At 39.2% G+C, this 24,287-nt stretch overlaps 1 protein-coding gene across 1 annotated transcript in view; it reads left to right on the forward strand.

Annotated features, from left to right (window-relative positions):
• The window catches only part of ttc3 (tetratricopeptide repeat domain 3), a 50,166-nt gene that overhangs the window by 18,335 nt on the left and 7,544 nt on the right, over window positions 1-24,287 (forward strand). Inside the window, 24 exon segments of the mRNA XM_034139982.1 lie at window positions 1,108-1,217; window positions 1,304-1,430; window positions 2,101-2,223; window positions 3,068-3,169; window positions 3,303-3,395; window positions 3,522-3,586; window positions 5,708-5,844; window positions 7,023-7,343; window positions 8,403-8,678; window positions 8,771-8,814; window positions 10,965-11,012; window positions 11,107-11,186; window positions 11,282-11,437; window positions 13,496-14,075; window positions 14,169-14,237; window positions 14,803-14,952; window positions 16,320-16,459; window positions 17,277-17,345; window positions 17,668-17,764; window positions 19,364-19,467; window positions 20,237-20,321; window positions 21,912-22,013; window positions 23,325-23,416; window positions 23,418-23,513. Coding sequence (XP_033995873.1) covers window positions 1,108-1,217; window positions 1,304-1,430; window positions 2,101-2,223; window positions 3,068-3,169; window positions 3,303-3,395; window positions 3,522-3,586; window positions 5,708-5,844; window positions 7,023-7,343; window positions 8,403-8,678; window positions 8,771-8,814; window positions 10,965-11,012; window positions 11,107-11,186; window positions 11,282-11,437; window positions 13,496-14,075; window positions 14,169-14,237; window positions 14,803-14,952; window positions 16,320-16,459; window positions 17,277-17,345; window positions 17,668-17,764; window positions 19,364-19,467; window positions 20,237-20,321; window positions 21,912-22,013; window positions 23,325-23,416; window positions 23,418-23,513 — 3,266 coding nt within the window.

A 24,287-nucleotide genomic window follows, 5' to 3' on the forward strand; every position in this document is an offset into this window, starting at 1 on the left:
AGCGTACATGATTAGTTGATCATCAGATAAATATTTGGCAACGGTTCTTATACTAATAACTTTTTATCCTTCGAATCCAGCCCTTTTAAATAAGAGGATTTCCTCCTGTCTTTATCATGTGACCTGCTCCATCGAAATCAGTCGCATTGACCCGAAGACACATTTTGAGTTGTATACACTGTTGGAAAGAGGAGATTCCTAGCTTTCTAATGATATCAGGATTGTTGTTGTACTCCAAATATTAAGCTAAATATGTCACATTATATAATGACTGTTACTGAGTCATCATTTTGAGAAAAAGGCCTTCAAAGTTTCCTCTTCTCTGGAATCCATCGATCTGATTGATTATTAGCAAATGATCAAAGTACTACGGAGGGAAGATATTTTGATTTGGATTACTGGTGTGGGGGAAGCTCGCGAGTGTGTGTGTTTGTTTATTTGAAATCAGATGAAAACAAACTGTAACGGACCCTGCCGTGTTATCTATGATTACTATACGCCTTACATTCATAATGTCAGCCGGAGGGGGAGCTGCGCTGCGGAACAGCAGAGTGGCGAGTGAGAGCTTTCATCTTCCCTTTACAAGCTTCAAACATGTATTTATCGTGTGATTTTGGAAATAAGTTTCATATTCTGAAAGCCAAGACTTTGTTTGTTTAAAATCAAACAAAACACCCGAACCCCGAAACTAGCTTTTTACGCAAATCCACGTTTATTTTGAAATGAGCCGTTGCGACTTCCGACTGATTTCGATAGAGCGGGTCACATATGTGTTTTGTATTAAATATTTGAGGGTATCTCAAGAAATCTGAAGACTTCACGTTTGCCGGTTTTCTTTTTTTGTTGCCTTTCGTGAATGTTAATAGATTAACTGAGAACAAACATTAGTAGATTCAATTATAAAGTTCTGGCCTTAATGTGGCTTTCGTTATATTCAAAACATTTCATTGCTTTATAAGGAATTATTATGACTGGACATAGAAAATAAAGTAAAAATATGATGCCAAAGAACAAAGCGGAGGATATAGAATAAAAATGAAATTGAGAACTGTAAGGAAATCCCTCAAGTTGCAGATTCTAATGTTTGGTTGCTTTTGTTAAAAACAGGAACTTGGAGAAGCACAAAAGCTTCTGGAAAAGATCAAATCATTTGAGGAGCGGACCTTTCAGTGTCTCGTTTACTACGCCACCGGGAGGGTGTTTCTCAAGGAGAACAGGTACGGCGGCTTCCAGTTTTAGTTTCATTATGTCGCACCTTTTTTGCGGTTTCAAATATGTCCTACTCTTCCTCTTGTTCTGACAGGTTTACAGTGGCTCTGGAGCAGTTTTCAGATTCCCTGCAGACAGTCAAGAATAAAATAACGCCGGGTAAACTCACCTGGCCTTTAACCAATGAGATTGTCAAAGAAACGCAGCCGGACTATTTCAAGGTATGTCATTGGTTGGTGCTTTATACAAGTTTCTAAAGATTATATGACTCGAATGTGAGCAATTGAACATTATAGCTATATGAATAATAATAACACCCACTCTGCTAACTCTGAATTTGACCAATTTACATAACTGCTTTGATTGTGTAGTAAAAGCAATTTTCTATAAATTCAGACAAGTTGCAAGAATAAGTTTATCATTAAAAGATGTTATTGCCATCTAACATTAAAGATTCACACGAATAGATATAGGAGTAGCACCCTCCATTTTATGCAATATAAATACAAAAGACCATATCAAATAATCTGCAGGAGCCAGGAATGTCAGAGTTGGGACTTCTGATTTATTGGGGTTTTTACTACTAACTTATTATTTCTGCATCAATTACGGGCTGGATCAGTTACATGGGTATGGGCGACACTCATTGTTAATATAATCATCTGTTCACCTGTGTGAGGAGTGTGTGGAAGAGAGGGTCGCTGTATTTTTATTATTTAAGACATATATTTGTGGATGTTTATAATAACAATTTTATTAAAGCAAGATTTATTCAACGTATTTTTGGACACCAGACTTCATTTTTGCGTCTGACAAAGTATAGCTTACACTTCTCTCTCTTTTTTGTTGGAATTCACACATTTTGATAACTTTCGTTTTCTGTTTTTTTAGGGAATGCTTGAGCAAGCTATAGAGTTGTGTACATTTCCTCCTCCGCCTGACGCCATCTGTCGACTGGAGATCTGCCTCTGCCCCATGAAGGCAGAGATCTACCTGACGGACCCAGATTTTAAGGTATGTCGCAGCCACTGGTTAGTTATTCTTCAAATTGAGCTTTCAATGGAACAAAATTGTTGGGAAAATACTGAATGTACTCTTCCAATATGAGAGTATCATGATAACAAAGGTATCCCAACTGTAGCTGTGAACATGACAGGATGTATGATTACCTAGAAGAGCATCAGGACTGTTTGAGGCATATGATAGCTATGTGATTAACATGATGATTCAGCCTCTATGGAGATAGACATATGACAAGCATGATCATTTCTGACGTGGAGCTAATCTGAACTAAACATTGAATACTGCTTTATATTCCTCCATCTTGTGACTGTGTAACTCCCTCTCTTGTATATCAGTATGTGAAGGACACTGTTTGAGATTTTGAGTAAAAAGTCAGGATTTTGATATTTTACAAAGAAATACAGAATTTTTAGAGAATTTTGAGAAAAAGGGTTATGGATTAGGATTTTGAGAGACAGTCAGAATGTTGCGAAAAAAAGACAGAATTTTGAGATTTTTTAGAAAAAGTCAGAATTTTGAGAAAGTCAGAATTTTGAGATTTTCCAAAAAAAGCCAACATTTTGAGAAAAAAACTCAGTGTTTTGTACATGAAACGATTTATGATTACCTACAAGAACTGGTATTCCTCCATCTTGTGACTGTGTAACTCCCTCTCTTGGATATCAGCATGTGAAGGACACTGTTCAGGAACTAGTTGATGCTCTGTATGTGATGACTACTTCCATTCTTGAGAGGATCATAAATACATGGATCCTGATTATTGAAGCTCAAGCCGGTGACGAATGATATTTTTCTAACAATAATCATAATATTGCATTTGGTTATTCTACTTTAGGGCTACATTAGAATCTTCTGCTGTCAGAGCTGCATCATCGAATACCACATCGCCTGCTGGAAGGCCCTCAAGACATCATCCTTCTCTGACAGAAATGAAAAGGTAAACTCCATGAATTTCTCGATTCACCACCATCATCATCATCAAGCTAACGTTTCCAGGATAGATTCACATTTCTACCTTTGCCAGAGCTGTTGCTGTTTCCAGTCTAAATATTTGTGTTTTTCTTTTACAGGATTTCCTACAAGAGTCGTGTTTTACATCGGACTGTCTGGGCAAAATCTGCAGTATCGTAATCTTTGGTATGACGGGGCTGCCCAAATGCACGGTAAGACGATTCAACGCAGGGGAACAGGGTTCATAAAAAGTCTTGAAAGTAAAAAAAAAACATGAAGTATTTTAACCTAAATATACACAATTGCATTTATAGTAAAGACAATCTTTCTCTTTTCAGTTTAAAGCTGCCATCGCCAAACCCCCGACTCCAAAGAAGTTCAAAGTGAATCAGAAATGTACAAGGTGAGTCAAATAGAGTTCATGCTGATGGACGAGTGTTTACTGACTAACTAACCCCCCAGTGTCAGTAGCCTCTGAATTTCTATCCACCAGGGCGTGCAATGATTTTGCCTCCTTCTTCACTGACAAAATTCAGAAAATTAGACAAGCAGTCAGTGCCTCTGCATCAGGTACAGCAAATGTGTTGTCCCTATGTCCACCTAATATCAATTCAAACACCATGACACAATTCCATCAGATTAATGATAAAAACTTAGAGGACATTATTCAACTTCTGAAATCCTCCTCCTGCTGCCTTGATATTATTCCAACAGGATTTTTCAAAGATGTTTTTCCTTGCATGGCCTCAGATCTACTTCATATAGTAAACAAGTCTCTTCACTCAGGTATTTTTCCAGAGGCCCTGAAAACTGCAGTCATTAAACCGCTCTTAAAAAAGAATAATCTAGATGCTTCAGTAATTAACAATTACAGGCCAATATCAAACCTGCCATTTCTAGGTAAAATCATTGAAAAAGTTGTATTTCAACAGTTGAGTAACTTCTTGCATTTAAATAACTGTTTGGATGTGTTCTAGTCAGGATTTCGTCCAAACCACAGCACTGAGACTGCTCTTGTAAAGGTCTTCAATGACATCCACTTAAACACAGACAGTGGCAGAACTTCAGTGTTAGTATTATTAGATCTCAGTGCTGCGTTTGATACTGTTGACCACAACATATTACTAGACCGACTAGAAAACTGGGTGGGACTTTCGGCAACAGTTCTAAATTGGTTTGAGTCCTACTTAAAGGACAGAAAAAACTTTGTTTCTATAGGTAAATACACATCTGAGTTGACAAACATGACATGTGGGGTACCTCAAGGCTCCATCTTGGGGCCTCTTCTCTTTAACATCTACATGCTCAGATAATGAAAAACAACAAAATAAGTTACCATAGCTATGCGGATGACACACAAATTTACGTAACAATTTCACCAGGAGATTATGCTCCAATTCAAACACTGAGTAAGTGCATTGAACAAATCAATGACTGGATGTGTCAGAACTTTCTCCAATTAAACAAAGATAAAACTGAGGTAATGGTTTTTGGAGCCAAGGCAGAACGTATAAAAGTTAGCGCTGAGCTTCAGCCTGCAATGTTCAAAACAACAGATAAAGCCAGAAATCTAGGTGTAGTCATGGACTCTGACCTGAGTTTCAACAGTCACATTAAAACAGTTACTACATCAGCCTACTATCACCTAAAGAACATATCTAGGATTAAAAGACTAATGTCACAGCAGGATTTGGAAAAACTTGTCCATGCTTTTATCTTCAGTAGACTCGACTACTGCAATGGTGTCTTTACAGGTCTCACTAAAAAATCTATTAGAAAGCTGCAGCTGATTCAGAACGTCGCTGCTCGAGTCCTCACTGACACTAAGAAAGTGGATCACATCACATGTCAAAGGATAGATTTCAAAATACTGCTGCTGGTTTATAAAGCTTTGAATGGTTTAGGCCCAAAATACATGTCTGACCTCCTGCTAAATTATGAACCATCCGGATCTCTCAGGTCTTCTGGTCTGCCTTCTAGCCCCAGTGTCAGAACTAAACATGGAGAAGCAGCATTCAGTTATTATGCTCCAAATATCTGGAACAAACTCCCAGAAACCTGCAGGTCCGCTACAACTCTTACTACTTTTAAATCCAGGCTGAAGACTTTTCTTTTTGCCGCTGCTTTTAATTGAACTATTCACATCTTAAACTGCACTGTAACTTTTAACTTTTATCCATGTAATTTTTCTTTTAATGTTTATTTTGTTATCTTTTCTTTTTAATGACTGATTTTAAATGCCATTTTCATAATGTCTTCCATTTTTGTAAAGCACTTTGAATTGCCTTGTGTTGAAAGGTGCTATATAAATAAACTTGCCTTGCCTTGCCTTGCCTTGCCTTGCCTGCCTTGCCTTGCCTTGCCTTACTGGGAACAAATATATAGATTCTGATTTATAAATTATCTTTATCAGTTTTGTGATCTGCAATAATGTTTCAGTTTGATTGACTTTAAAGATTATTTAGAGTTATTGCCAAGCGCCTTGTTTTCTAAAAAATGCCTTTCTCTCGGTTTATTCTTTCAGTCTGAAGAAGATGAAAGCAAAGGATGAGCACAAACTTAAGAGGAGGCAACATAAGCAGTCATTCATAGAAAAGCAGACGATCAACGAGGAGATTCTGCAGCAGAAAGAAGACTCGCCGACACAGATTGAACAGAAAGGTACGGATCAGCCTCAGCTTTTTAGAGCTCCATGTTAAAGGTGTCCTATCATGCTTTTGATGTCTTTTATACATAAAGATGTCCCCCCGGTGTGTCAGGGAACTCACGCAGCGTCAGAAAACACAACCCTCTCTCTTTTCCTCCGTACCCAAATCTCTAAAAACGGGGGTTCAACTGAGCTGATCCAGATTTGCGTCCGATATGACGTAATACCGGCGGCGGACCCACAGCGCTATCAGAAAACAATGCCCGACTGTTTTGGACGTAATATGGTCTTTGTTTACATTTGCATCGCTAACACTCATTACATTACATGTAATTTGTTAGTCGCTTTTATCCAAAGCGACTAACATTCAGTACTGTGGGCAATCCCCACAGGAGCAATTTGGGGTGAAGTGTCTTGCCCAGGGACACAAGGACATGCTGACTGCAGTGGGACTCGAACTTGATATCCCCTGATTCGAAGTCCAGCACACTATCCACTGAGCCACAGCCTCCCTGTCTCAGAGCTAAGAGTATGTGTAAAAAAAAAAAAAAAAAAAAGCAGAAAATAAAAATAAACTCACCTTGTAGTATACCTGAGAGAGAAGGCCAGGGGGGCGTCTTGCCGTCATTTGACGCCCTTATTCAGCTCGGAACGCCCTGAACTCGAGCCGAGGGCGTCCAAAAAATGTTATAATCCGAGAGAAGATCGAGAGTTTTTATCGCTTGAAATGATGAAAAAGGACAAGGACATCCCTCTGTTGGAGGGGCAAAGGAGTCTGGTGGGATTATTTTTGCTGCCAGCAAAGTGTGTTCCTGTGACGGAAAGTGTACTGCCGGCGAGCCTTGATGGGTGGTGCTAGTGGAGCACGCGCGTGAACTGCGAGCGCCGGAGCCTCGCAGCAGCAAAACTGAGGCTCCGTGGTAAATTGTGGTAACATAAAGAGCCGGAATTCCCATCACTAATACGTAAAGAGATAGTATCTATAAGGGACGGCTCAATTCAAAATTCAAGTCGCGTGACACAACGTCCCCCCCGCTCTCGGGGTGGATGCCCTCTCAGCCCTGGTCTGGTGGAAACACTGATTTGTATATATCTGAGATGCATAATATATGCCTAAAAATAGCATGTTAGGAGATCTGTAAGCAAAACTAGTGTTGATCACTCACCGTTTGTGTTTCACTGTGTTTTTCAGCCTGGTTGCTGTACAGGGATCGAGTCCTGCTGCAGATCAGTGAGAACCTGGAGCTGCTGAGAGAGGAAACGGGCCTCCAGCCGTCAACGCTGACCCAGAGTCTGAAGCCCTGGCTAGAGCTGGACTCATCGAGGGGGAACCAGATCGCTGAGAGGATCCTGAACTGGAAGCAGGAGCCGATGGAAACGCTCGGACCGGTCGTCGAGCTCCTGCTGGAGAGGAAGAACCGCGTTTGGGCTCGAATCCTGATCCAGCTGCTCAGTAGCTGCGGGGATATAAATCCTAAACTCCACAACTGGGCGAGCCAACTCAACGACGCAGGTCAGCATTTATCATGTTATGATTTAATGTGTCTGAAGCTCAGTGTCAAGATTCAAGGCTTTTATTGTCATGTGTGCATAGCTACAGTGTAGTTATGTCAATGAAAATCTTAGGTCACAGATAAAATAGTGCAAGTAAATACAAATAAAATAGAATAGTAGTTTTGGAGCGAATTATTTTTCATTTGACAAATATATAACACACACAAATACATAGTTAGAAAAAACAAAACGGGGGACCACACTACTCAATGTTTACAGTCTTTCTTGTTCCTTGTACACTGTCTATTTTTCCCAGCGTTGTTCACAGATCTCTGCTTTAGTCCTTAGATAGTAGGTCAGTCTTTCCATAGTAAACATTTGGGATAAAGTAGTTCTCGAGCTAATTCTGCTCAAGGGTTTTGTCTAAACCAGGTATCAGGGGTGCTGCTGTTCTTCAAAAACGCTTACACTGAAACTGTGATTTCTGAATTAAATAGTTTCTTTTACTGAAACCGTAACTCTGGATTTACTTAATGTTTTGAGGTGCAATATATGACTCTGAAGCTTTAGGACATGAAGAAACTATTATTTTCCGCTCTGATGCATTATTTTCGATGGAAAGTGGGCTGGGTCGTAATTTTAATTGCTCAGTAGCTGTCGGGATATAAATCCTAAACTCCACAACTGGGCGAGCCACGTCAACGATGCAGGTCAGCATTTATCATGTGACGATTAAATATGTGTGAAGCTCAGTGTCAAGGTTCTAGATTCAAGGCTTTTATTGTCATTTGTACATAGCTACATAACGTTAGCCTTTTGCTTCTGGCGATTAGATTTATGATTTGAAAATTATAAAAGTAGGGTAGACGTGTGGATATTATCCGGCTGAACAAAACGTGCATTTATCAAACGGGTTCGTTTTCCACAGATCTTGTTTTTTACAATATTCCAAAATCCTATGGAGAAATCCCATTGCTTTTTTGTCGAGGGAACCCATGCAGCTTACTTCCGGGTAAATACATCATCCCTGCACCGCTCTATATTTGAAGTCTAACCGTCTCCTTGTTGCTCTCTTCAGGTCTGAATGCTGCCAAGAGCTTCATTGATCGCCATGCGGGACACTTGGAGACGCTGGATCTAGCTTTTTTGCTCGGCTTTGGACCGATGCAGGACTCAATAATTGAAGAGTTTGATATTGGGCCAGATCTTTTTTCAACCATTGGCTTGACTGAGACTGAATACCTAAAACAGGCCCCGCATGATAACATGAGACTCTTTATCTGGACTCTGGAGGAACATAGAGACCAGTTTCTCTCCTGCCACCCTATACTGGATGAGTATTTTGATATGATGGGTACGTACTGTTTATTCCACTTCACTAACATTTAAATCCATGGTGTTCATTTGTTGCTCAGGATTTAACCTCTAATCATTTCTGTTTTACAGATGGACATTGTTCAGTCTTAAAAAAGTCTGATGAAAATCAAAATGTAAGTTTAAACGTATTGGTATTTTGATTAAAGCTCATAAAGTAGACTGTAGTTTGTTGACTTTGACTTTAAAAGGACTACCTTTACCATTTTAATCAATATATTAAATATGGCATTACCACCATATCGTAATGATATCTGCATGTTTTTAAAAACAGTTGCCGGGGTAGTAGTATCCTAATAACACTTAAAAGACAATTTAATATCCTATTGCAAGTGTTTTATAGGTAGGATTGATCCCCCAAATCGTGTGAAAGAAACCATATGCTGTTAAGTTTTAAACATATTGGTTGGTTTTAAAGCTCATAAACTAGACTGTAGTTGGTTGCCTTTTGACTTTAAAATTGTTAAGGTAGTCCTTTTAAAGTCAGTCAATATATTAATTATTACATTACCACCATATCGTAAGTTGTTGTAGTAGGGTAGTAGTATCCTTAAAAGACACTTAAAAGACAATTTAATATCCTATATTTAAGCAATAGCTCACGACAGGCCGTGGTATATGGTCATTATATCACAGGCCGAACCACGCCCCTTAGCTGTTATATACTGAGCATATATCACGGCCTGAAGTGAGCTATTGCTTTTATAAAACGGTTACCAAGTGTGGCAATATGAAAGAAAAATACACACTCCAATTTAAATAGTTGTTATTAGTAAATAATGATGTTAAAAATAAAATAGTCCCTTTGTTGGCTTCCTCACAAAACATAGTGCGAGGTGGTTGCTATGCAACAACACTAACAGCTAGCGAGCATATTAGACAGACGGCGTTGATCGATTATTTGGCTATTTATTTACATTAGTGTTAGTGTTGCCGTTTATTGTGCACCCACTGAAAAACTGTCCAGCATCAGTAGATGCTTACTTGTATAGGTTGAGGTTGTTCTAGGCCAGGGGTCGGCAACCTTTTTGATATGAAGTGCCATTTAAAAAAAAAAATTATTATCAGCGTGCCAACGATCGAGAATTATCAACGGGGGGGGTGTTGAGGATGTTGAGGAGCTTGACGCTCGTGATCTATCAACAGGAGGGCGGGGGGGCCTCGCTGCGGGGAAGCAGTGTGTGGACCTGTCAGCGCAACTTACATGATACCGAATTTAACAAACACATTTAAATAATTGGTTTAAACGGCATAATAATGACGACGATCGTCCGTTCTGTGATTCTCCAGAACACACATGTTATGATATTAGGGTCATGCAGAGTGAGATGGTGATAAAAAAAACTGCGACATTTGTAAAGCTCCTTATGGGTACTGCAATTTGTGAAGTGCTTTCTTCCGTGGTGAAACGATCAGCACTGCACCACGGAGGAAAGCGGCAGAAAGTCACCTGGAGTTAAAGAGAGCGGGGTTGCGTGCATGGCTTCCTTCTGCAGGTAACGGGGAGACGCGCTCTGGCGGCGGTCTCGTTCAGGATCCGAAAATACAATTTAAATATTTTGCACACTTATTCGACTTATTCCTAGTGTGCCACTGGCTACGGTGCCGCGTGCCAATGCTGGCACGCGTGCCAGGGGTTGCCGACCCCTGTTCTAGGCTGTTGCTTGGCGTGGCGAGAATATTGCTCCACTTTCTCCGGTCCCTGAGATTCGGCTTCCAGTAGCTCTGGAGAGAGCTTTCGCACCTGTGGCCACTAACGGTCATCTTTTCTCTGCTTTGTTTCAAGACCCGCATCAGAAAGCTTTTGAATGGTTCGTTTCGGTTGTATTCCAGTTGGTCTACCTGCTCTTCACGATGCTCTGCATGTCGTCGTTTAGGTGCTCTTTTTTCTGGAGATAGGCACTGCTCAATCCACTCCTCCATAGTAAGGCCACCCCGGAGATCGAAGTCAACCTTAAATGTTTCCATATTAAGCTTTGTTAGTGAGTTAGTTTCGTAACGGACGTAATGTAACAGTTGTAAAGGTTGTAGCTTTTTCTCAGACGCGGAGGGATACTGACTTGTGAAAAGTAACTACAATTCTACCCGTGATATACGCTCATTATATCACGGCTAAGAACCAATCAGATTGCTTGATTTGACTTACCTGTTTTATAACAAGTGTTTTGTAAGTAGAATTGACACTCAAATCGTGTAAAAGACTCCATATGTTGTATACTATGAATGAAACGTCAATTGATTCTTATTCAATTTGATTTGATTTCAGAATTCTCCTTTGAAGAGTCGAGCCCGGAAAAAGAAAAAAGGACCAAAGGTGCAAAGAATTCAGATTTTCCCTCATAGCTTGTAAAGAAGTGTCTTTTTTTTTTTGCGTCTTTCTGAAGTGTGTCCTCTCATCTTCCTCTCAGGGTGTTATTGTTTGGTCTGGAAACAGCAGCCAAACGCAGAGAGAGGAATGGGACCAAGACTTTTTTGAAGATGACACTTTGCAAGTCCCTCAACCTCCAAATTGGAAACACAGATAAGAATTATAACGGTTATTTTAACAACTCCTTTTTATAAATAACGTCTGGGTTTCAACAGATCATTCCTTCACCCCGGTGATCCCTTCAGTGTCCCGAGTCACCTTCGAGAGCAAGTGGCCATTTTTGAGGACCAGTACAACACCACGAGACACAGAAGTCACTATAAAAACATTTTGGACAACAACCCCGACCCGACCAAAGAGAGTTTGTATGAGTGAGTACAACCTTCAATCATTCGTCAAGGCTTTATTGTCATGTGCACATTAGCTACAGTGTAGATATGGCAATAAAAAAACTTAGATCACAGGCTTCTCGAACATTGCAACATGAATATATATATGGACATAGAAACCAATAAAACAGATATCCTTTACTGTATTTGAGTACACATTTTCTTATAACTCACATCAACCAACATCAACCAACATCGACCAAAGTGCTGTAAAATAACGAAAACATTTGAGACATTAACATCAGCAGCTCGTTGGCATGAATAAAATACATATATATATATATATTCAATAAGGGCTATTCAAGTGTTCGTACAGTGACGTTTATGCAAATATATAAAGGTCTCATTGTCTAGTACCACCCTTTGGCCAATACAAAATGTGCTGGCTCACGGGGGTGCATTTTATTTTAGCCTCTTAAAAAAACCCTCAAGATACAAATAAATACAAGTTTAAGTGTATGCTATCAAAAGGATATTGTCACTGATTTACTTTGCCCTAATACAGGCCTTTCTGACGGGGAACTAATGCTGTGTTCAATGCATAGACACCTGTTACAAAACCTGTAATTTAACCTCACAGAAAACCAATGGGTGTGGTCTACCTCTGCCTTAGTTTGTGTGTCCTGTGAGTTTAAATTACGTTTCTTGTGAAAGGAGTCCGATGGCTTTCAATAGAGCAGAGATAATGGCTTCGGTTCCTCCTCAGTATTTCTGTCTCAATTTTTGTTTATGGGATGCTGCAATGATCTGCTTGGTATTTTGAGCCAAACACTTCAGACACATGTTTTGTATATATCTGGAACCTGTAATATATTGATGAAAAACAGTATAATAGGGGACCTTTAACAGAGCTCAGGTGTTTAGCAGTCTTATGGCCTGTGGGATAAAACTGAGTCCCTGATAATTAGGGATGTGTATCGAGAACCGGTACTAAGTCAGTACCGGTACCTGATTGGACGGTATTGGTATACCGTTAAGCCGCTGGACAAACGGTGCTGCTATCGGTATATGAATTACGCTACTTCCTTTGTTTAAACAATTCTGGTTGGTTGGGAACCCTCATCCCGTGTGACGTATCCGGTTTGAGTACCACCCTGATTAGCCACTGTGAATGCCACTCGTCATCTCTCCCAACAGCGCTCTTATTATTGTGAGACTCCCGGGGGCAGACGCAACAGACAAGAAACAGCGTCTCAAGGCTTCTTAACATTTAACAACCTATTAATGATGCATACCCACTTAACGGGAAGAAACTCAGCTAACAGACGATATTAACCATTTTAGCTACACGGAACAGAAGTCCAACACCAAAAGTCTAAATCAACACTTAGCAAAACGGGCTAACGGCTACTTTAGCACATAACTGGCAAAAGCGATCTTTTCTACGTCATTGTATCTGCACAAACAACATATCACATGAAAGCTGATTCCATTGGTATAAGTCTCATCACTGTACGACCAAAACTCACTGAACTAGCAGCCAGGAAAGAGTAAGAAAACAACTTCACTTTACGTAGCCATGATGATAATTATGTCTTACCTTTGCTGTTTTGTGATCAAAAGTTGTGTTTAAGGGCATAAAAACAGTTAATCCAATGTCTCTGTGTAACTTTAAAATGATTACTGATAAAGTGATAATCCATCATTACAATTATAAATAATAAATGCAATATAATGGTTAGCCGACCGGAGCCTCCGGTTTAGGAGGTGCGCACGCAGCGTCTCGTCTTAACTGAATAATGGTCATGTTTACATGGATTTATGAACTGCCCCTAATTACCGCCCCGCTTCCAGAGACACACTGTCAAACACACTCATACCTGCTTGGTATGACATTGAAAAAGTTACATTAAATAAAAATAAATTACAATAAAATGACTGTTTAATCTTCACTTCTTGTAATCATGTCAATAATTTTGAGCACCAAATTATTGAAAAGTATAAAAAAATACCGGTATCGATAAGCAGTATCGGAATCGATAAAATCCTAACGGTACCCATCCCTGCTGATAATAATAATAATTGCTCGTCTCTCCACAGCTACTTCGCTCAGATCCTGGAGGAGCACGGTCCGCTGGTTGCTGAGGACCCTCTGCTGGTAGGAGAGCTGGAGAACTTCCCTGTCGTTGCTAAAGACAAGATCCAGGAAATGGGCGGCTTCGAGGTCTTCCTCCTGGAGTCTCTGCGCTTCATAAAGATGGGGCGGTGCATCGGCCTGGCTAAACACGCCGTCACTCTGCAGCAGGCCGGACACGGAGCCAGTTTGGACGACCTGGACGATATCACCGATCCCGACATTGAGTATCCGTGTCCTGGTTTGGACGAGGGTAGTTTTAGTGCTTTCCCTAGCGATCAGAACGGTTATTCATACGCACAGAATGTCCATCCCATTCTCCCAAATCCATATGCATTTGCCCCCCTGCCTCATGCGCCTGCCTTTGTTGGAGTTAATAATTCATTTTACGCCTGGAGCAATGGTGACGATGAAAAGCAAGACCCTTACTTTATACCTGACTACGGAGCGTTGGATCTACTTCCCACTGCTTGGGATCGAGGAGTTTCTGAAACATCGTCTGTTTCATCTGATGAAAGCATTTTGAAGAAACATGCCGCTGTACAGGTACATACCAAACACTTTATAATAATTTTAAAATGAACTAGATGAAATATGAATTGTGTGGGAAGTTAAAATGCTCTTTTGTTTCAAACACAGACGTGCAATGAGACCGTGAGGAGTGTAGCGGTGAATACAGAGATTCATGAGCGTTTTGAGAGCTGCCCGGTGAGTTGTATTTATTTGTTTTCATTGCATTAATGTCAACAAAGATTCATGATACAGATGTCTCGTGTGACCAAGACACTTAACCTAATTGTTAAAACGTATACTTTTTCACTTGTTTTCTGCTGTACAAGCTATTTAATGGAGACACTTGATCCTTATTCATCTGCTATTTAAAAAAACAAAGTGATGCCTTGAATGATAAAAGCATGATAGACTATTCATGGTAATGCCCCTTATTGTGCAATACCCTAATGGCACTTGACATAATTAGCATCTCCATCTGTTCATTTAGATAAACAGATTAGATTTGTTTATCGAAATGAACAAATCATTGTTTAATTTAAACAATGATTTGTTTAAATGAAAACAAATCATTGTTTAATTTAAACAATGATTTGTTTAAATGAAAACAAATCATTGTTTTCATTTAAACAAATGAATATCAAATGTTCTATGGAAACTTGATATTTAAACCTAGTATGGCATTTATTTGCTTCAATCTATTGCAACGTATCTTTTAAGTTGTTTGGTTTTTAGTACTAACATTTTGTTGTTGTTGATACAGGGTGACATCAACAAAAAGCAACACAGCGGAAGGATGTTGGAGCAGAGCATGAAGGAAATGTCGAAAGACTGCGACAAAGTCAACCTGACGCACAAAGAAGACCTCGCTGTCCTGGAAGGAGAGGTTCAGCAGATCACCACCAACATACAGGTAGCTCCATACGCTGTTATACTGACAACTTATAACATCAACTTACATGTTACTTTAAACAAAACATGTACAAATCATGCTCTCTCCAGCACCAGACACTTTTTTTACACTATGGACAGTCTTGCACTAGGGTTGCATATCGTTGACTTTTTTACGATACCGATACCACTGAACGATACCGATACTCAACCGATACATATCGTGATACTTTCATGTTGCATAAGGGAAAAATTGAATCATCCCGCAATTACTCCCATGAAACGCTTTATGATATAGTCAACATGTCAAATGAATATTAAATTCAATTGTGGGACTTAGACCTTTCAGTACTGAACAAACAATGAAAAACACGTTATCTATGAAGAAAACTGATTCTGCAATATCATTTATATCAACCATCAGGCGTGAATAGTACATCTTGTCAATGGAAAAAGAAAATGGCACCAGTATAATCAATATTCAACCTGAGATTCGACTGACCAGAGAACACATAAAGGATCATGAGATCTCGGCATTGCACATAAAACAAATAGCATCATTAAAATCAACATTTGCCTGATGAAAGAAAACTAATCCCATCACAGTTCAGTTTTGTGCATTCATCTTCAAGAAGGTGAGCATATCTGCTCTCTGGATCCAAACGGGGCCTTTCACAGCGTAGCATATCACCTACTAAACTGAACTCTCTCTGGATCCAAACGGGCCCTTTCACAGCGTAGGATATCACCTGCTAAACTGAACACTCTAGCTTGGCACGCTACTTCCCTGAACACAAAGGTACTTGGTTGCCATACGAGACAGCATTGGTTGGAGGTTGGATGTGTTGCCACCTTTCCCAGAAATAAACTTCTTGCAGTGGTTACAGACCCCACCATTCAGACTGGCAGTCATATGCAGCCACACTTTAGACTTTCTAAAGTGACTCGTTTGCGGAGTTTCACGGCGAAATTGACATCGTAATTCCGATGGTTTGGGCGCGAGTGTAAGGATATTACGCCTCACTTTTATAAAAAAACGGATCTGATTTCGGTACGGTATACCGTAGCCGCCAGTAACCGGTATTTCGGTAATACCGGGAACCGGTATGCACCCCTATCTTGCACTAATGTACATTCTGAAAGATATTGAAGTGACTTATTTTGAATATATTGATTGTTAAATGTGTGCATATGTATAAATGTGTCCTTTGAATGTGTATATATAGGTATATACATATTTTTATACATATTCTTATATATATTTGTTTTTGTATTTGGGATTGTGGGAAACGGTATTTCGATCTCTCTGTACACACAAACTGAAAGATTGACAATAAAGTTGACTTTGACTGTATCTGAAAGTGTGTCCGGTTGTTTTCCGTGGTGCAGGTGACCAATCAGGAGCTGGGGATGTTCCAGCAGAAGTTGGAGGAGGAGGTGAAGAAGGACCAGAAGGAGAAGAGAGCGAACCAGGAGGGTCTGAAGGCTCTGAAGGTGGAGACGGAGGATCTGGTGACGCAACACAGGAGGTGAGAGAAATCACCCGGTGAAAAAATGTCTTACTTTAAGTCAGGGGTGTCCAAACCTTTTTCACCGAGGGTCACATACAGAAAAATATACTTATCTTAACTTATCTAAGTTAAGTTAGAAAAATCAATCAAAAGTAGGTAAATTATTCTTGATACTTGAAAATGCTGTTAGTAAAAAAACAGCTCACAGCTCTCCGGAGGGTTTAATTCATTTTGTTAGCGGCTCATTCCTTAAAACAGAAGCTTCAGATTGCTAATAATAAGATGAAATATGAAGGGTCTATTTCAAGGTTATGTACATTTGTTATTGGGTTTTCTCCTCATCAACTTAGATTTGTTAGAACATGTTTTCAACTTTAATTAACTTAATTTATTTTGGGCTTATTAATATATGAATACTGTGTAATATATTTGAACATATATATTTAAGAAGTACAATATAAGACAAGCAGAAGTTTATTATACTTAAGTCATTATACTTTTTGAATTAGCTGAGGGCCGATTCAAAATGGTCCGCGGGCCGTAGTTTGGACACCCCTGCTTTAAGTACTTGTAGAATTACTACTACTTCACTACATCTTAGAGACAAAATAATGACTTATTTCTTGTGTTTGTACGTTCGTTTTGAAGCCAGGGCTTTTATTGATATTTTTTATAAATGCAGTAAAGAATAAACTGTTGCGTTTGTTTTGCAAGATTCATATTTTGCCTTTTACAACCGTGCATTTGTTTCTTCTCTCCTCTCTTGATCGATTGAATGGTCAGCGAGTAACTTGTTGAAAATCACTTTTTGAATTTGTCTTTTTTTCTCCCTCAGTTTTACCCAAATAATCCGAGAGAAGAAAAACAGCTTTGACAATAAGTTGAATGATTTCCTTGAGCTGAGGTGAGTGATGAAAATTATCTTTGATAACTGGACTTATAACTTTTTCTCACTGTACATTTTACATTTATATATAATTTAATATGCCATTCTTGCACACTAAATGTAAATAATATCCCACTTTTTATATTGTGTTAGCTGTAGTTTAGCCCTTCAGTAGTGTTTTATTTGTCAGATAGTTAACAGATTGTTTCCTCAAGATCAACTTTTATATTTTCACTCATTTCGTTCGGTTTTATCTTCTTTTTTAGATGTTTATATTGTATAGTTGTTTATTTTCTACTCTTTTTTTAAAAATGTCTAATTCAATTTTTTCATCTTTTAGCAATCAATCAGCAGCCGAGAAGATGAGTCTGGAGGATGAGATAAAGCGCTGTCAGGTCTCGCTGACCTCGGCCACCAGGAGGTCTCACTCCGCTCAGGTAAGAGTTTAGGTCACATGTGTCAAACTCAAGGCCCGGGGGCCAAATCAGGCCCTTGGTGGATTTAATTTCGGCCCGCAGGATAATTTCTAATTACTATTAGATCTGGTCTGCTGGTATATTGCACGCACACCTTCACTCAATCCTGAGGATCTCCTCAGCTCAGAGCCTGACCCCAATCATTGATGAACTTGCACCCAAGATGAGATGCCAAGTATCTGGCTTGAACTAGCATCACAGAGCAGCACACTTGAGTTTACATGGATGTTTCCTTCTGCACTTTTTCTCTCACGACAACAGGGCATGTTTGGTTTTTTCTTTGAGGGAAACAGTTTTTTTGAAGCTGTTGTTGGCCTGTGGGAAAATGTAATCATAAGAAATGACTCTGGAAAAGCTGCAGATAGAGCCATAAGAAATGAATGCAACTGATTATTTAATGTTTTTATAGGCAATAATTTAAGCTTTGTTAGTTCCAGGTTTAATATGTGCAATAAATTCATTTCAATAAGTTTTGCAATAAACATTGAACCAGTCCGGCCCTCGACTAGTACCCATTTTTTTATTTTAGCCCACTGTGTATTTGAGTTTGACACCCCTGATCAAGGTGTTGATGCTAAAAAAACACATTTAATTTAGAGAGTTCATCTTGTCTTGACATTTATTCTTTGTGAATCCCTGAATATACAAATTTGACTACAGGGAAATGTGGCTGTTCCAGCAGCACAAAGACAAATACAGATGAATGTAAAGATGAATAAAACACAGAATTGGCATGTGTATATATATATATCCTTTATTTAACCAGGTAAAAAGTCTCATTGAGATTAACATTTCTTTTTCAAGAGCGACCCGGCCAAGAAGGGCAGCATGAACAAAGTTACAACAAATGAACACAAAACAATACAGGCAGACGAATACAAAATAGGAGCTTTCACACCGCAGTACTTTTCCCACAAAGGTTCATCAGAACTTAGTTCATGAACTCTTTGGTTCTCATGAACTAAGTACAGATCGCGTTCACACCGGAATAAATCCCTGGGGGAGGATTAGGCAAATGAAGCCGCTGACGTCCCTTCTTCTTCTTCTTCTGCTTTGGGTTTACTGGCAGGCTGCAAACAACTTCACGGCGTATACTGCCACCCGAAGTCCCCGGCCGGAAGTCCCCGGAGTTGGGGACTGGCTTCTACTGAACGCCGACACCTCATCTCCACCGCTCCCATGTTTTCTTTTGTGTTGCCATAAGTTAGTCTCTCTGCGTTTCTGCGCTGGGCTAATGCTAATGCTAATAATGCTAATGCGAGGATAATAAAGTGGCAGCTTCACAAAACTTTTTGGGTGTTTTACGGGGCGTGGTTTGCAATCCGCCCAGCCAATCAGACATAGGAACCTTTTTCTCCCACCAAAGTACCTGCTCTCTAGCAGGGATGGAAAAGGGGGTGAAAAGGTTCTCATTAACTGATTTCAGTTCCGGATTTTTTTGGTGTGAACGCGACAATTCGGAACTATATCGGAACTAAAGTGGGAAAAGTACTGCAGTGTGAACGCGCCTTAGGCATGAGTTTTGTGTGAGTTTTGAAGCCCGTTTGTTTTCCTCCTCAGGTGTTGGTGGTGGAGAGCAGTCGGGATCAGGGTCTGTTTTTCCTCTACAGAGATCTGAGCAACGCCAAGGCTCTGCTGAGCAAACTGGACGAAGCAGCTCACAGGTAAAAGAACACAAAGGAAATCAGAAACATTCGGTACCGCTGTATCCGCACAAAAACCACCAGACTCGGGGACAGTTTCATCCCACAGGCCACAACACTGCTAAACACCTGAGCTCTGCTAAGTGCCCCTATTTGTAAACAATACAAGCAATATATAAAGACCTTATTTTTGTTCATTTAGGATTAAACTTCCAAAGTAACCACTACATCTATTGCTGCAGATATTTTACCACTACAGCTTGTTGCAGTTCATCAACAAGCTAGAAGATATGATGCTGTTATTAAAGTTGGAAGAAAGGAAACAGTGCAGCCCTATTTGTAAGCAATAAAAGCAATATATAAAGACATCATTTGAGAGTTTGTATATTTAGGATTAAACTTTGGTCTTCCAGAGTAACCACTACATCTATTGCTACACGATAAGATCAGATGGGCACAGAAGTACTTTGTTTATCCCTAGAAGAATAATACTTCTACCAGAAACGGCTGTGAAATCAATTGGATGTCGACAATAACTCTGCTGTCTTCTGATCATTAATTAAACATTCCTGTTGTCATCTTGCAATCTACTAATTAATTTATATAAATAATTATCACTGCAATAAACTTTATTTAATTTACATTATTTCATATTCTGTTCTTGTACATATCCCATATTCTATTTGACAATCAAACCTTTGAATCTTTTTAATGGAAAACTTTCACTCAGAATACAAATGTTTTTATCAGCTTTGATTTATTGTGTAAATGTCCTTGTGTCATTCCCTAGATACCCAACCCCAGACGTGGAATTAACACGAAACAGCTGCAGAGTTAACATCCAGGATGTGGAAAAGAAAATCTCCTCTGCTGAGGTACTTGAATGCATCTCACACACTGCAACAAAACAAGATCATTACACACTGAGAGGCTTGTGCTCATGTCTTATCGTGCTCTTCAACTCCACTACATCTCACTCTTGGAGAACAATAACAATATTCTTTAAAGGTCCCATGTCATGCTTTTCCGGTTATTACCCGTCCCCTTGTGTGTTATGAAGGTTTGTATGCATGTAAACGGTCTGCAGAGTCACAAACCCTCAAAGTACACCCTGTAGCGAGTAAAACTCCAACACAGAAAAGACCTGTCTGTGCTGCCCCAGAACGCCTCGTTGGAGATTTCTCTTTTTCCATTGTTTACTTCTTGGGTATAGTGATGTATTTGGGACGTAACGTAACGTCCCAAATACGTCCCAAATTCCTCACACACACACTCAATCTTTACTCAGCTGCAGCTCCGCCGATTTCTCCTCCCTGAGACGGCGGGACGCGGCGAGGCTGTGAGTCGGTGTGTGAGCACACACACAAACTCCCAGCCAGGCTGCGGGTGTGTGTGTGTGTGTGTGTTTCGGGCTGGGTTTCGCTGTCTCGCAGACGGCCACTGGGCTCATAGGAAGGGGGGGGGCAGGAGCTCCAACAAGCCGTGTAGGACAGAGAGTGAATACACATACTATACAGAGATGCTGTATGAGAAACCAATGTGAGTTTGGAAAATTGCACAATATAAATCTATTCTAGTATACCTCAACAATGGAATTATGATCAGTAGAAATGGCCATGACATGGGACCTTTAAGCCTCTTGTGAAGTTGGGATGTAGGTTAGGGTTAGTTTTCAGTTTTAAATTGACCCATTTGAGTCGATTTTTTTTCCTCAATCTGACAACATTTACCCCTCCCTCATCAACCTTGAAGTTTAGCCTCAGTTGCAGCACCGTGGCTGCTGGTGTGGCAGCCCAGGTTGATGAGGGAGGGGTACATGTTGTCAGATTGAGGAATAAAATTCACCAGGAGAGTTTTCTTGACTAGAACGAATTCCGGTGATTGGAGCTTAAAATAAATGAATTCAAAAAATGTACCTCTCACGAAGGACCACCCTACTACACATGCTACACATAGTCCACATATGGGACGAAAACTGCCATCTAGTTCAGGCAGTCAACTCGAGCACCAATGGTTAATTTACACGTGACGCGCATTTATATTTAATTTAATATGCCATTCTTGCACACTAAATATAAATAATATCCCCCTTTTTATATTGTGTTAGCTGTAGTTTAGCCCTTCAACAGTGTTTTATTTATCAGATAGTTAACAGATATTTTTCTTCACAGTCAACTTCACTCTTTTTTTATATTGTATAATTGTTTATTTTCTACTCTTTTTTTTTAATTATTTCTAATTGTTTTGCATGCTGCTGCAACTACAACATTTCCCATTTTTAGATCAATAAAGTATATCTTATCTTATAAACTGAAAATGCTACTAGGCTTTTTTTTATTGATTAGTTTTTTTGTAAATCTGGAGCGATGAGGCCCGAGCCGACTTTGTAATAATGAATTACAATAAATGTGATAAAGATGTCTGAAGGAACGATGTGTGTTTATAAGACTCTCTACGTTTAACAGGCGCAGTACCAGGAGCAGCTCGACCAGGTGAAGAACGGCAGGAGAGTCAGCGAGTTAATTCCCGTCGCCGTTAGCAACCAGCCAAACCCTCCTGCTGCGCCGGTAAGACTTGTTTACCAGTTCAAGATATCAAAGTCAACTTTATTGTCAATCTTTCAGTTTGTGTGTACTAGATGGAAATACCGTTTCCCACAATCCCGAATACAAAACAAATCAATATAAAAATATGTATATACCTGTGTGTGTGTGTATGTATGTATGTGTGTATATATATATGTGTGTATATATATATATATATATCACAATCAACAGACACATGTATACATATGCACACATTTAGATCTAAATAAAAGCACAACAATCAATATATACAAAATAACAGTCATTTCAATATCTTTGAGAATGTATATTAGTGCATTAGGATGCAGTTATTAATGTTGGAAGAAAGGAAACAGTGCAGCTCTATTTGTAAACAATACAAGCAATTGATTATTTTGGAGTTTGTTCATTTAGGATTAAACTTTAGTCTTCCAGAGTAACCACTACATCTATTGCTACACGATAACATCAGATTGGCACAGAAGTGCTTTGTTTATCTCTAAAAGAAAAATGCATCTACCAGAAACGACTGCAAAATCATTTGGAAGTCGACAATAACAACAATAAGATAAGATGGACCTTTAATAATCCCTGTGGGGAAATTCAGTATTTTAACAGCAACAGGGTAAGAATGAAAAACAGCACAGATTAATTAAATCAAAGATACAAATTTAAAATGATAAAATAACTATAAAATAAGAAATGAATTAAAATGAACATATATACATATTAGATATATTTACATGTGTGTGTGAAAACAGTGTGTATTTTATGTCCAGTAATTGTGTCACATTGTTGACCTCTTGTTGTGCAGCCTGATGGCTAAAGGCACTAAATTAAACATTGGTCTTCCAGAGTAACCACTAGATCTATTGCTACACGATAAGATCAGATTGGCACAGAAGTACTTCGTTTATCTCTGAAAGAACAAAACATCTACCAGAAACGGCTGCAAAATTTCATTTTTATTTGTTCCGTTCATGGTATGCACTTAATGCAACTTAATGTATAAAAATGATTTACAAAACATGTCTCTATAAACACACCATACCCGAAAAGGAGCAGGGAGAAGAAAAATAATCTTATATTACCTGCCCCTTTCTCAAAGAAAATAAATAAATAGAAATAGATGGTCTGTCCTTCATATTTTCTTATTCACAGCCAATCTTAACAGTATTGTAGGATAATCAGAGAAACACAAAAACTTAGTTCCCAAAGAAACAAAACACCAAAACATCACATGTACAAAGGAAAAATCAATTCCAAGTCGACAATAATAACAATAAAAACTGTTCTTTTCTGATAATGTTTCAGGTGTCAGTTGCTGCCAGACAGTCTGCAGCTACCCCCCCGCCCTCAGCCTCTCACAGCCTCCCCTCGTACTCCCAGCCGTCTGCAGCTGCTCCTTACAAACCCCCCCCCCAGAACAATGGAGTCTGCACACGGCACCGTGTTCGAGAAAGCGATGGAGCGCCTGGTCTCCATGTTCCCCGACTATAAGAGGTACAGCACTCATGAAAAGATTTCCTCAGTTTAACCCGGTGACCTTTTTTTAGACCATGGTATTTACTCGGTATATTATTCGCCACTAATATGATTTAATACTAATAATGCTTAGTTTATTTGCGTCGTTGTGTTCAAACGTACAATTTCTTTACATTGAATAAACGACATCTGTTTGAACTGGTGCCAAGTTTACCTCGGTCAATTTAACCCTGTGACCTTTTTGATTAGACCATGGTATTTACTCGGTATATTATTCTCCTCTAATGTGATTTAAAACTAATAATGCATAGTTTATTTGCATCGTTGATGTGTTCAAACTTACAATTTCTTTACATTGAATAAACAACATGTCTTGTGTTTGAACTGGTGCCAAGTTTACCTCAGACGGTTTAACCCTGTGACCTTTTTTATTAGACCATGGCATTTAATTTAACTTCAGTAGAGTGTATGTTATAAGAGCCTTCAGGACGGTAGCTGTATACAAGGTTATTTAGAAAAGAGCCAACATTTCTCTATTCAAACTATATAATCTCCTCCTTGATATATTGGCAAATACAACGATTAAGACTCCTAGGTATACGTTTCCAGTGGAATTTATTTATTTTGTGTTATGGTTTGTTTTATTCGTCAGATCTTTACAGATATTTTTCCTCAGGGTCAACTTTTATATTTTCACTCTTCGATCCGTTTTATCTGCTATTTCTAACATTTTTCTATTCCAACTATAACATGTCTCAAACAGAAACACTTGTTGAATCTCCATCATGATTG

The sequence above is a fragment of the Trematomus bernacchii genome, unplaced genomic scaffold (genome assembly GCF_902827165.1).
Source record: "Trematomus bernacchii unplaced genomic scaffold, fTreBer1.1, whole genome shotgun sequence".
NCBI classification, from domain to species: domain Eukaryota; kingdom Metazoa; phylum Chordata; class Actinopteri; order Perciformes; family Nototheniidae; genus Trematomus; species Trematomus bernacchii.